The 13720-nt window shown below is 47.4% G+C and overlaps 1 protein-coding gene across 1 annotated transcript in view; it reads left to right on the top strand.

Moving 5' to 3' along the window:
• The window catches only part of Nmnat2 (nicotinamide nucleotide adenylyltransferase 2), a 161745-nt gene that overhangs the window by 117110 nt on the left and 30915 nt on the right, over positions 1 to 13720 (top strand). Inside the window, exons 2-4 of the mRNA XM_041662800.1 lie at positions 8028 to 8116; positions 8862 to 8929; positions 11409 to 11487. Coding sequence (XP_041518734.1) covers positions 8028 to 8116; positions 8862 to 8929; positions 11409 to 11487 — 236 coding nt within the window. The remainder of the gene's footprint in view (positions 1 to 8027; positions 8117 to 8861; positions 8930 to 11408; positions 11488 to 13720) is intronic.

The raw sequence follows: 13720 nt of genomic DNA, 5'->3' as shown, positions 1-13720 counted from the left end.
GTCACCTTATTCTTGCTCCACTATGATCCCAGGTCCCACCCGACCCACAGAATCAGAATCTAGATTTGAACAAGCCCCGCCAAGGGGTACTGTACTATAGTCCCACAAAATGGGTCTGCTATGAGCTGAATGTGATCTTCCTGAAATCCACACATTGACTCCTGATCTCTGCTGTCCTGGGGTTGGGAGATGAGACTCGGGGAACTGGTTAGTTGTGAGAGCCCAGCTCAGATTGCTGATGCTCAAGGGAGACCGTTCGCTCCTCTGTCGCCCTCCCACAGCGCGAGACAGGAGCAGCCTCACCAGACATCGGCTCCACAGGTACCCTCAATGCGCACATGGGCATTTGAGAGGCACCGTGCTGCCCTGTCATAGCTCCAAATGCTGGAATCCAAACTGCAGCAAAATGGAACCTTCCAGAAGGAACCAGCTTGCTGGCCATTTGCCTGGGTTTGCTCAGGACTATCCTAAAAGGGTAAGATCTGGTGGTTTCCTATGAACTTTAAAATAATGGTTTGTTTTGAAATAATTATTAATCTGTAGGAAGTTACAAGGATAAGGCAGAGGCATCCCATTCATGTGGCCTTCATCTGCTTTCTGCCAGTGGTTACTGTCTTAGTCTGTTTGAGCCTCTGTAACAAAACACTTTAAACTGGGCAACTTGCAAAAGACATAATACTTTGTTCACAGTGCTGGAGGGTGGGAAGACCCAAGTCAAGGAACCAGCAGAGTCAATGTCTGGTGAAAATCCCTTCTTCCTAGGTGGCGCCTCCTTTACAGGCTTACAAGGTGGGAGGGCAGCAGAGGAGTAAATGGTTCCCCCTTGGGCACAGGCATTCAAGAGCTCCGTTCTTACAATTAAGACCTCTCCTCCCAAGACTAACACCTTGGAGTTTAGGATTCAACAAATGAATCTGGAAAGGTAACAATCACTCAGTGCCTAGTGGTTACATTTTGTGTACCTATAGTACAGTGTCAGCATGAGGACCTCGACACTGACATAATGTATATGTGTATATTCGCATCCAGTATGTGCCATTTTACTACATGTATAGATTTAGATACAACACAAGAACTGGTTCATGAGGTTGGAGAGATGGCTCAGTGGTTTAGGGTGTGCACTGTTCTTAGAGAAGACCCCAGTTTGATTTTTAGTGCCATGTCAAGTGACTCACAAAGACCTTGATCTCCAGCTCCGGGGATCTGATGTCTCTGCCCTCTGTGGACACCCACTCACACGCACATACCCACAATCACATACACATATATAGTTTAAAATAAAACAAAACAAACAAAACCTGGTCCATTATACAAAGATCTCACTGGAGCTCTAAGTCACACCCACCATCCCTCCCTGCCCTACTCCCTGGCAAATACTATTTTTTTTTTTTGACAATGTAATACCCATTGAATCGTGCATCTCCAGTCTTTGGAGAGTCCCTTTTCTTCACTAACCTTAAGATTGTTCCTCTGAGCACCTCTTCTGGTTTAGATATGAAGTGTGGTTGACTTTGACTCAAGCACACCCAAACTGTTGAGTGTATTGCTATCATCTCCTGTTATGGATGGCTAGTACTCGGTGGTGTGTAGAGATTGCTGTTTGAAATGATGTGTTAGCCACTTTCAGACTGTAGTACATTTTGGCTTTTTCTTCTACTTGGTTCTTAAAAATAAAACATCTATGAATTATCCTAGTTCCTCGCCTTTCCAAGTAGATTTTATATTTTCACTTTTAAAAGTCTTGCAGGGATTTTTGATAGGATTTGCATTACATTTACATATCATTTTAGAAAAAAACTTTATTGTGTTGAGACTTGTACAAATTCCCTTGTATTTATATTTTGATTGCTATTGTATAGAAATAACTTAGCTTTCTGCCGGGTGGTCCTGCCTCTGCCTCTTGAGTGCTGGGATCAAAGGTGTCCACCACTACTGCCCGGCAAATTTTCTTCTTCAGCATATGGCTGTGCTTTGTCAACTTGACACAAGCTAGAGTCACTTCAGAAGAGTGAACCTCGACTGAGGAATCGCCTCCCCTATACTGGCTTGTGCGCATGTCTGCGGACCATTTTCTTGATTACTGATTGATGAGGGAGAGCCCAACCCACTGTGGGCAATGCCACGCATGGCAGGCGGTCTTGAGTTGTATAAGAAAGCAGGCTGAGAGAGAAAGCAGTAAGCAGTACTCCTCCATAGTCTGTGCTTCAGTTCCTGCCTCTAGGTTCTTGCCTTGGCTTCCCTCAGTGGTGGCCTGTGGTCAGGGCATGTAAGTCAAACAACCCTTTCTTCCCTGTGAACATAACCAGTAAAGAGAACAGATGAAGTCAGCTTTAGCCTCACGTCCCTCTAGCACCCACTGTGGGGTTTATGTTCCATCAGCATTTCCTAAATTGAACTGAGCTGCAAGATCACAGTAACTCTTCAGGTTGAAGCGCTTTGACTCAGTTAGAGTTAGGAAATGCTCTCTGAAACTGCCTTTCCACTAGACAGTGAACTCTGAAGCATGGCAAGCGGTGGAGTCATTTATCCTGGCTGGAGGAAAGAGTGACAACTAATACGACAATTTACTGTGCAAGTAGTTCCCCGGATATTATGAGTGTGGTCTATGGAATGGAGTGGACAGTTCAAGGTCACTTAGAGAAGGACACCCTACAGGAGCAAGAGTAGCAATGACAGCTTCATGAGCTTTCCACGTGAGAACATTTGCTGAGTACCCATTACTCAACAGACAACTCACTCTCCTGGTGTTTGCAAACCAACTAAGTCTTTGGCATGGGAGTCAGATTAGAGCACAATGGGACCTACACAGTGGTCCAAAGGCAATGGCAACATTGTTTGGCCTACATGTATCTTAGTGTGAATCTTCTTTGGCCCAGTTTGTTTCTCATATGATATGTTAACCTCACGCCCGCTCTGGCTGTGCCCGTAGGACTCTAGAGTAATGTGTCCGTCTTTGAGGAATCCATAAAGCAGGAGAGAATGCCAGGTCCCTTGAGCTGGATACACAGAACAGTGTTAGGAAAGTAAGTCCAGGAGTGGAGCATGCTGGGCAGACCAGACATGTTGGACTAGAGAGAGAGCTGGGCTTTTAATGAAATACATGGATAAGGAAAGAGTAAACAAACACTTGTTGGAAAAATGATGAGAGTAAGGAAGAGTTGGCTCATTGCAGCTGCAGGTCTGTGTCTGGGACAGCCAAGGGCCAGAGGGCCAGATGGACCTGATTCCGAGAAAGACAGGAGCAAAGGGCCAAGAGACGGGGCGGGGCGGGGGGGGGGGGACACAGGCCATGAAATTCATTCAAATATCAAAATAAGACTTAGCAGGTGAATTAATAGTACTTCTTTCAAAATCAAAGTTAGGGGCTGGAGGGAAGGCACAATACTTAAGAGTGTGTATTGCAGCTGGGCAGTGGTGGTGCACACCTTTAATCCCAGCACTCAGGAGGCAGAGGCAGGTGGATCTCCAAGTCTGAGGCCAGCCTGGTCTATAGAACCTTGATGGAGAAAGTATGTCACGGGAGGAGGAAACTTTGAGAGTGTATAGTCTTGTCCCACTTCCAGTTCATTCTGATTCCTGTGTGGGGATGAGATGTGAGCTCTAACTTCCTGTCCTTGACGATGACTACCTGTTACCATGACATTCCCACTATCATCAACTGCTGCCTTCTATAATTATAAGCCAAAATAAAACCTTTATTTTAAATGTTGGGTTTTCTCATTTTTTTTTATCATAGTGATAAGAAAGCAAACAAATGCAGATATATATATACATATATATATACATATATATATATATATACACACATACATATACATAAATCAGGACTAGAGGGATGGCTCAGAGCACTGGCTGCTCTTTCAAAGGACCTGGGTTCATTTCCTGAACCCACATGGAAGCTTACAACCATCTGTAACTCCAGTTCCAGGGGATCCAGCACCCTCACACAGACACACATGCAGGTAAAACCCAATGCATATGAAAAGAAATAAACCTTGAAAAATTCAAAAGTAAAATAAGTCTTAAATAAACAGATAACAAAGTAACACTGCTATTGGATGACTAAATGCACAAACTCAACAGTAACAAGTGTTGGCAAGGATACAGTGCAATAGTCTTTCTCATTTCCTGCTGCTGGTGGGAATGCACAATGGTGCAGCCATTTTAGAAGACAATGGCAGTTTATTATAGCACTAAACACATTCTTACCATATGATCTAGTGATCTCACGTCTACATATTGACCTAAATGAGTGAAAACATAATTATACAAACACCTACATGAAGGGCTGGGGATATGACTGCTCAGTAGTCCTGAGTTCAATTCCCAGCACCGACATGGCAGCTCACAACCATCTGTAATGAGATCTGGTGCCTTTTTATGTCAGCTTTGTTTATAATCACCAGAAACCTGGGAGCAATGACAATGTGTTTCATCAGGCAGACAGAACAGCAAACTGAGAACCAGCTAGATTATGGAATGTTCTTCACTGATGAAGATAAATCAGCTGTTTAGCCATGGTAAACATCTTCATCTAGGTTACTATGGCTATGAAGAAACACCATGACTAAAACAACTTGGGAGGAAAGGGTTTATTTGGCTTACACCTCCTTATTGCTGTTCAGGGCAATTGAAGCAGGACAGGATCCTGGAGACAGGAGCTGATGCAGAAGCCAGGAGGGGTGCTGCTTACTGGCTGGCTTCTCATGGCTTACTCAGCCTGCTTTCATAGAGAACTCAGGACCACAGCTCAGGGATGGCACCACACACAATGGATTGGGCCCTCCCCCATCAATCAATAATTAAGAAAATGCCTTATAGCCTTGCCTACAGCCTTATCTTATGGAGGCATTTCTTAGTGGAGTTTCCCTCCTCTCAGAAGACTATAGCTTGTGTCAGGTTGACATAAAACTAGCCAGTACAGAGAGCCATGAAGAACTTAAATGGAAGGACCCAGTCTAAAGAGACTGTGTGCTACATCCTTCTGACCACTACCCCGGCAAATCTCAATCAATAGTTTAAAAAAAGCCATAGCTGACAGAGACCAAGGTGAGAAGGGGAAGCAAACAGGTAGAGCACTCTAGACTTCGGGCAGTGAAGTCCTCCGTGTGGTACTTCTTAATGAGCCTGTGTCCCAGACTCATTAAAACCTAGAGAACCCTACAGCACAGAATGAATCGTAATGTGGACCATGCACAACAGTTAGTCAAGTGGAGCAAGTCAAGTGCAAGGCTGTGCACGGACCAGGGAAGCTGTGTGGGAGAGAGGTCAGAGCAAAAACCATGCTGCTTACTGAGTTATAGGCACCATCTTCCTATTACTCTGAAAATTAAATCTAAAATGTTAAAAAAAATGTCAATTTTTAAAAAGAAGATTTTACAGGGAAGGGATAAAAGAAAGCTGTGGTGAGCATTATTTTTAAATGCAGAGAGAGTCATGAGGTCATGCAAGCTTGACTGAGAACCTATACCCAGGCTTGCTGTTCCCTCCCCCTTCCACTCACAGATTTCCCCCATCCCAAAATTCATACCTCAGGGCTTCAGGGCTGGCTCAATCGTGAAGGGTTTTCCTCAAGATGGAGGGGCCTGACTTTGATCCACAGCATCTACTTAGATGGCATGGAGAGGTGGCTCAGTACTTCAGAGTACTTGCTTCTCTCACAAAGGACACAGGTTCAGTTCCCCAGACCCGCATGGCAGCTAACAACCATCTGTAACTCCAGGTCCAGGGGATATGAAGCCCTCTTCTGGCCTCTAAGGGCATCAGGCATATACATGATGTGCATACATACATGTAGGCAAAACACTCATATATAAAAAAAGCATGGCAAAAAGTCAGGCATGGTGGAACGCCTTTAATCTCAGCACTGAGGTAGGGACAGGTGGATTTCTGTGAGTTTGAGGCCGGCCTGGTCTACAAAGCAAGTTCCAGAACAGACAGAGCTGTTGTGCAGAGAAATCCTGTTTCCAAAAACCAAATAAATGAATATTAAAATAAAAAAAAGGTTCACTGGCCAGAAAGTTTGGACAGTCAATAAACTCCAGGTTCAGAGAGAGATCTTGTCTCAAAAAAAAAAAAAAAAATAGAGGGGGCTTGAGAGCTGGCTCAGAGACTAAGAATGATCGCTGTTTTTCCAGAAGACCTAAGTTCACTTCCCAGCATCTGCATGGGGCTCATAAGCTCCTATAACTGTAGCTCCAAGGGATCTGACACCCTTTTCTGGACTTCTCTGGCACGTGCATGAGGGTGCATGTGTGAGTACACACACATACACACACTCATAATTATAAAGTATATCTTTTGTAAAAGTAAGGTAAAAAGTAAATGAGGAAATCAATTCCTGCCTCTGCAAGAGTATGTACACACACACACAAATATAAAAACTTAAAAATAATGCAACCGGATAGAATTTGCTCGATGGGCTCCCTAGAAAATAAAACAGGGTTAGTGAAAGGATTTTTAAAAAGTGAAGTTGTTATGGTTTAATGCCGCTGTTCCCCGAGGGGTGCAGCAGCAGACATGCTGTAGGTCCCTGAGTGGCGGCAGTGGGAGCAGGCCATGAGACCATGCCACAGGTCACTGAGTGGTGGCAGGTGGCAGGCAGAGGGCAGCTGGTCCCGCGACCATGGTGGGCCAGTGGATCCAAGGCAGGGAGCCACGTGGTGGGTGAGAAACCTGGCATAGGGGCAGCCACAGTGGGTGAGAAACAGACAGATGGGCACGCCATGCAGAGTGACGTTGGATATTTATTTAATGGATTATGGAAGGGAAGGGGAAAGGGAGTAAGATGAGAAGGGAGAAGAGCAGAGAGAGGCAGAGGGTGGTGGAGGAGCCATGCAGCAGTTACCTCATTGGGAGAGTAACAGAAAGAAAGAGCACTCAGGCTGGAAGCAGAAGGAAGATCTGCCTGCCTCAGTGTGTGTGTGTGTGTGTGTGTGTGTGTGTGTGTGTGTGGCGGGGCGTGGGGGCAGCGCTTGTCTCTTTAAGGGACAGGACAGACCATTACAGAAATGGATATCTTTCGGTGGGCCCTGCTGAGGTTCACCACTAAGTGCAAACTCCATTCACAACAGAGTTGGTGCATGAGGTTCCGGGCGGGGTGTGAGGAAGGTCTTCTGGGAGTGGGGACATGAGAGAGGCAGAAGGACAAACAGCGGATGGACAGACAGAACAGGGAAGAGATAAGTGGAAAAAGCAGCAAGAAGAGAAGGAGGGGACTGTGACTTAAAGGGCACAGCTGACGGCAGAAAGGCTCCTGGCAGCAGATGGTGACTTCACTGCCTCGGCAGCTGAGGCAGGCTGCTGCGGTGGTGGAAATAAACTACTAGACTTTAAAGCTTTTCTGGTTCACTAGTTTTCTTACGAACGTGAGCCTGGGCTTGCGTGATCAATTTGGGTAAGGAACGGGACTCTCGGAAGGAGGCTTTTGTTTGGTTTGGCTTTTTATCTCAAGCAACTGTAACTCGCTAGGCTGGCGGTTAACTCTCTATGGTTATGTACAGGTTAATTCTCTATGGTTATGTACAGGTTAACTCTATGGTTATGTACAGGTTAACTCTCTATGGTTATGCACAAGGCCCTTTACGTTTGTTTTCCTATTTCTTCCTTCTGGGTAATTGGGTGAGGCAATCGGCCCATCTTTCATATTCTAAGGAGGCTTCCTTTTTCTGTTCATTGGAATTTCTGCAAGAGACAATAGGAGTAAATTCCAATCAGCATCTCTTAGTGCTCCTTAACGAGGTTCTTGTTTAAACCCCCCAGACTCCCATGACTCCTCCAGCTCAGACTCCTTACCACTGAATTAAGCCTTGAATTATGATTAAATTCTAACTCCTTTCATTTCTGGGGCTAAGGTCTGCCTCCTGGACCTTTGAGTCACCACCATTTGCTTTGAAAGTTGACACCTTCTATTTAAATAGCAAGCACCAAACCTTAGTGGGTTCAGGGCCAAACAGATTGATTTCAATTATCACCTTTAATCCACCTCTCCTTTCTTGTAATATCTTGTAATTTCTTCTCTTAATTAGAAAGAGCCAGGGATTATCTGCACAAGACTGGAAGATTCATTGTGATTGGTGGAATTGTCTCTCCTGTCCACGACTCCTATGGAAAACAGGTGGATTTTCCCTTCTCCCTTCACCTTCCCTCCTCATGACTGCTCCCCTGGATGAAATTGACCCAGCGTGGTCTCTGGGATTCCTGGAAATGCAGAATGCCTAACAATAAGCATCTGGCTTTCATCCCTGGACCACAGTCAGACCTGGGTGTCTGGCCACAGCTGAAGGGCCAGGTGCCCATGACAGCCAGATGCTCACAGAGAGGAGTGAGTGTGTCTGCTCCCTGTGACTGTGCTGGGCTCCAGACAGGCAGAGGGTTAAGTACGCCTGCTCCATGGAACTGTGCTGGGCTCCAGATTGGCAGCGGGTTATGGGTTGAGCTACACTGGACAAACAGTTCCTGCGATTTTTATTTTGGAGAAAGCATCCCAGTGCCTCTTATAATTTGCCACAGGTCCCCCAAAATGTGGGAACTTGCCCAGTCATTTCTGTCTGTCCCACAGATACTCTAATCACCAAACCAGGCTAACCGAGCTTAAACCAGGTCAAACCTTAGTAGACTGGGCATTGCTGGTTTGGATTCTGATGCAGTGGGTTACACCGCGCATCCTTCATTCCTTTCGTTTTCCCACTGTCACTCAAAGTCTGTGTGTGTGGCAAAGGGACAAGTCTAGGGGTCCCAACTCTCGTTTCCTCTTACCATCAAACATGGCTATACTTTGTAATGGGGTGGCTTATGCTGGTGTCTCTGGGCGCTGTGGGAGACTGGGGCCACCTCCTACTCATGGTGTGGTTGCTTCCCAGGGCCTTGTGTCGAGCCGGCATCGTCTCGTCATGTGTCAACTGGCTGTCCAGAATTCCGACTGGATCAGGTAGGGCTGCGAGTGATGCCAGAGGCAGATGGTCCTGGGGCTTCCTGGGATGAAATGGGAAAGAGGAAGAGTCAGTAATTTGGAACCCACAAGGGTGAGGAAGTCGGAGAGAGATTAGCCCCGTACCGGTCATAATTAGGTAGCTCTCCAGTGGTGGCCCAATTGATAACTTTGTTTATTTTTGAACCAAACAATCAAAATTAAAGAGCGATCTTACAGAGTTTTGTACCTGTGCGTCCTGGTGTGATTCTTAGAGTTTCTAAAAACATCACGGCCGGGAGGAGCCTGGTCCCAAATCCCAGATGCCTCTCATTCACATTCCCACCGACTTCCATGAACTAACTCTCAGTCACAACTCCCTTTCTTTCAGAGAAAGTCTGTGGCCCTTGATTACTGCCCACTTCTGACCTCAGGGTCCCTCAGGGGTCCACACTGACTCCCAGACGAAGGTATGGGGCCGCTGAGCAGTGCTCTCTAGTGCAACTCAGACCCTGATCACTGCCGTCCTACCACCCCACGCACAGCACTAGACTAGCTGAGCCGCTAAGACGCTAAGATGGCAGCGCTTCCCATGCTCTGAGCCAGCAGTGTAATTAAAGCAAGCTTCCACTAATTATGCTAATTATGTCCCCCACGTCCCTACCGTTATAATTTGCATGAGAAGATGGTGTTTAAAAAAAATAATGGCACATCATTTGTGCTTTAATTTCCGACAGTGGAAAAATAAGCAGCACCTAAAAGTTTCCATGAAGGGAGGGGCCTCGACCTCAGAGTGAGGGGTGCAGTTAACCCAGGAGGGATGGGCCAGCAGAACTGAGGGCAGTCAAGGACAGCACGGTCATAATTAAGCAGCCGGTCCATGTGGCCCTGCTGGGTGTTTGTATGAGAAGCCTCGCCCTCAAGGGACTTCCTTTTGGCTTGAGGACTGGAAAGATGGCTCAGCAGTTAAGATCTCTGGTTGTTCTTCCAGAGGACAGGAGTTCAGTTCTCATACCTACCTCGGGCAGCTTACTACTGCCTGTAACACTGGCTCCAGGGGAGCTGACACCCTCTCTGGCAGGCATCTCATGCATAAATAAAAATAACTCTTTAAAAAAAAATAAAATACAGGAGCTGGAGAGATGGCTCAAATGTTTAAGGGCACTGACTGCTCTTCCAGAGGTCCTGAGTTCAATTCCCAGCAACCACATGGTGGCTCACAATCACCTATAATGAGATCTGGTGCCCTCTTCTGACCTACAGGCAGGATATTGTATAAATAAATAAATAAATAAATGTTTTAAAAAAATTAAAAAATAAAATACACAGTTGGGTAGAGAGTGGCTGCTCTCTCAGATGAGAAACAGGCCTGGAGAAGTCAAAGTGCTGGAAGACAGTCCATCTATGATCAGGTCAGTGTCTGAAACCACATCTCTTGCTGCTTAGACGGCTTTCTAATTGCCTGTGGGAAATGAATCCAGAGAACATACTGGGCAGAAGCTGTTCCTGCTGCAATAGTTTTTTGTTTTTTTGTTTTAAAAAAAAAAAACAACATTCTGGAATAATCCCTTCATTGATCTGATGGATAGTTACTGAGTGACTACCACCTACCCCACGTGGAAGGTCAGAACTGAGGCATCTGAGGAGCCTGAGGATAAGCTCTGGGGAGGGAAGCTGGGTAGCTAGCCTTGACTCTGGGTACCCATTTGGTGAGTCCACGGGTTTGCTCACCTCCCACACTCGTGTGCACAGGGGCAGGACAGGAGGAACCAGGCGAGGGCAGACAGACCCCTTGATTTTCACTTAGTAAGACCTCGACTCAGGAAACCCAGGGCGCCTGGCAGGCAATGGGCAGGGATGCTCAACCACGAAGAGAACATTTCAGAAATAGCTCAATTTAGCAGCTCATTAAGTTGGCAATTGAGGCCAAGTGAGGCATCAGTCTGGGGCAGGATCCCTGCTCACTTCCTAGCCTCCTGTGCAGGAGGAGTCAGCTGGCCTGTGGGTTTGTCCCCTCTAGTCTAGCTGTCAAGCCTTACTTCCAGCCTCCGGGCACTGCTCCTCCCAGCTGAGGCCCATGGGGCTGCTTTTCCAGGGCTTGCTCCATCCCTGCTTGCTGAGCCCCTGGTTCATTTAATCCTATCACAGTCCCGCAAGAGCCTGAAGATTTCCCCTTTCCGTGTGAAAATAAGCAGGAGCCATCCTGATAGGCACTTTGTGTATAAAATCTCCCAAGTCCTCACACTAGAAAGAGTGCTGAGCTGCGGTTAAACTTGGAGATTCACGCCAGCATCTTCCTCACCTGCCTGTGCTAGATACTTCTCATTTTACAGAGAGGGAAACTGAGGCTCAGGAGCCTATGTCACAGCTGGTTTAACCTAACTTGAGGTCTAAGCACACAACATGGCCAGGTCTGCTAAGCTCCCTGAGCCGTGGGAGGAAGCAGTGGGGAGACAGGGCGTCCAATGGAGACTAAGGACAGCCTCTCTTGTGACGGCAGAGTGGACCCATGGGAGTGCTACCAAGACACCTGGCAGACGACCTGCAGTGTATTGGAACACCATCGAGACCTCATGAAGGTGAGCCAGGCCGTGGCCAAGGGTGGGTGGATGAGCCGGGTGCAGGAGAGGGGTGGGAGAAAGAGGCTGCTGGCCTGGTGCCCTGCTGCCCTGGCATCTGCTTCCTGTTTCCATGCCAGTTGTTAGGTGGACCAGTCTGTGTATGGCTCCGGGGAAGATAGTGGATTAGGCCCCTGGAGCAGCACCGGCCTTGCTCCCTTACCTTCCACTCTCTGACTTGCCCTCCCATTGGGGGTTGATGGGATGTTGTTGGGGCTGGACTTGGCATGGGCGGCCGTCATCAGCTGGAGAATCAAGTTCAAAGAGGGACCAAGAAGAGACTAGAGCTGTAAGGCTTCAGTGGGGAAGGGGGCCGGCTAGGCAAGGGACAGAGATGCCCTTCGGGCTGAGGATGTAGCTCAGTTACTAGGGTGTTTGCTTAGTATGTGTGACCACTTGGAGTTTGATCCCCAGTACCACATAAAAACGGGGATGTGCACCCCTCTATTGGGAGGTAGGGGTAGGAGGATCAGAAATTCAATGTTGTTGGTTGGGGCTAAAAAATGATGTTCTCACCATGAGAACCCACAGCATCAGCTAAGTGGGGTTCACAGGGGCTCACAGAGACAGACGCAACAAACACAAACTCCACATGGGTCTAGGCTAGGTCCTCTGTGTATATGTTATTATATGGTATGGTTGTATAGTTTCCTGTGGGACTCCTATCATTCGGAGTGGGAAGTGTCTCTGATGCTTTTCCCTGAACTTGGGGCCCTCTTCCTCCTGCTGGGTCGCCTCATTCAGCCTTGATAAAGTTTGTGCCTTGCCTTATTGTAATTTGTTATGCCGTGTTCAGCTGATATTCCTGAGAGGCCTGCTCTTTTCTTTTTTCTTTATTTTTGTTTTTCTATTTTTGAGGGGAAATGGAGAAGGAGTGGATCTGAAATGGGGGAAGATGGGGGGTTGGGAGGCGGAGGTAGGCAGACTACAGTTGGTATGTAATGTATATAAAGAGAATAATTCAAACAAAACTAAGCAATGTCCTCTTAGAGTTGGTACAAGTTGCCAAGTTCCCTCCCCATCTATTAGGGACCCAAAAGTTCCCACTCCAGGACAGGATATCACACCCAAGGATCAAAGCTCCCTCATTCCCACACATCCTTCCACACAAGAACCTTTTGAGTGATGGTGGCTGATCCCCGCTTTGCAGCGAGGAACCTGTGAACCTGAGGACACACAGTGACATTTATTGATCCAGGATGAAGGAGAGCCCCTATGTTCCCCACTGCAATCTAAAACCTGCAGTGACCTAGGGCCGGCTGCTTACCCAGCAGCACCAGCCACAGTGTGAGCAGAGCGCCCTCCGCAGATCCATACCAGCTCACGGAGTAGGCGGTGGCAGGATGAGAAACAGCAAGATCTGTGGCCAAACCCCTGACTGACAGGCTGGCAGATACAGCAAGCTGTCCTGGGTGGACATTACCCTACACTCTGTGTGGAGAGTCCCCAGCCCTAAGTAAACTAATCAGCATTGTTCTGATCCCAGGAGACCTGCATCCCGCCTGTCTCCGTGACTGACTGTCGTCATCCTCTCTTAATGACACAGTCCCTGACCAAGCGGTACACATTGTACCAACCACACAGCTGGGCTTCATTTTACCACATGGGATTTAGATTCCAAAGGAAACCAGGAGCAAGAGGAGCATGGAGGGCCACCAGACTGCTGCTGTCCAATCTATTAAGTTCCTCGGTAGAATTAAACATGACCAGTCTTTCAAAACCCTTCAGAGCTATCCTGATTCCTTTGTGGTCCTCTTGAAGGGACAGTGAGACTGGGTTCCTCTCACTCTTCCGTAGCAGTCGCTACAGCAGAGTGACAGAAGATGTCTTGGAGCCGACTAGATGGCTCAGCAGTTAAAAGCGCTAACTGCTCTTGCAGAGGACCGGAGGTCATGGGATCCGATGCCTCTTGCCCCTGCGCTCCTATGTACCTACCCCACACACAGACACACATGCATGCATAGAATGAGTGACACAACCTTTTACGAAGAGACACCTCGTTTCCTGTGTAAGGATGGGTCAGTCAGGATAGGTGAAGAAGTGGTGAGACAACAAGCAAAATTATCAGTGGCTCACATCGGTTTATCTCCCACACTTGCCAGGTGAGCTGGGGAGGGGACTGTCACCTGCCACCTGTGTTCGGTTTAGTCTCACAGAGGCCTTCAGCTCTCTGCTAAGGGGAGAGTCGAAAACG

Source organism: Microtus oregoni, unplaced genomic scaffold, assembly GCF_018167655.1.
Source record: "Microtus oregoni isolate MIOR12 unplaced genomic scaffold, Mior012 000013F_ref0000133, whole genome shotgun sequence".
In the NCBI taxonomy this organism is placed as follows: Eukaryota; Metazoa; Chordata; class Mammalia; order Rodentia; family Cricetidae; genus Microtus; species Microtus oregoni.
Note: the sequence above shows the minus strand (reverse complement) of the source record. Positions and strands in the feature narration are given on the sequence as shown.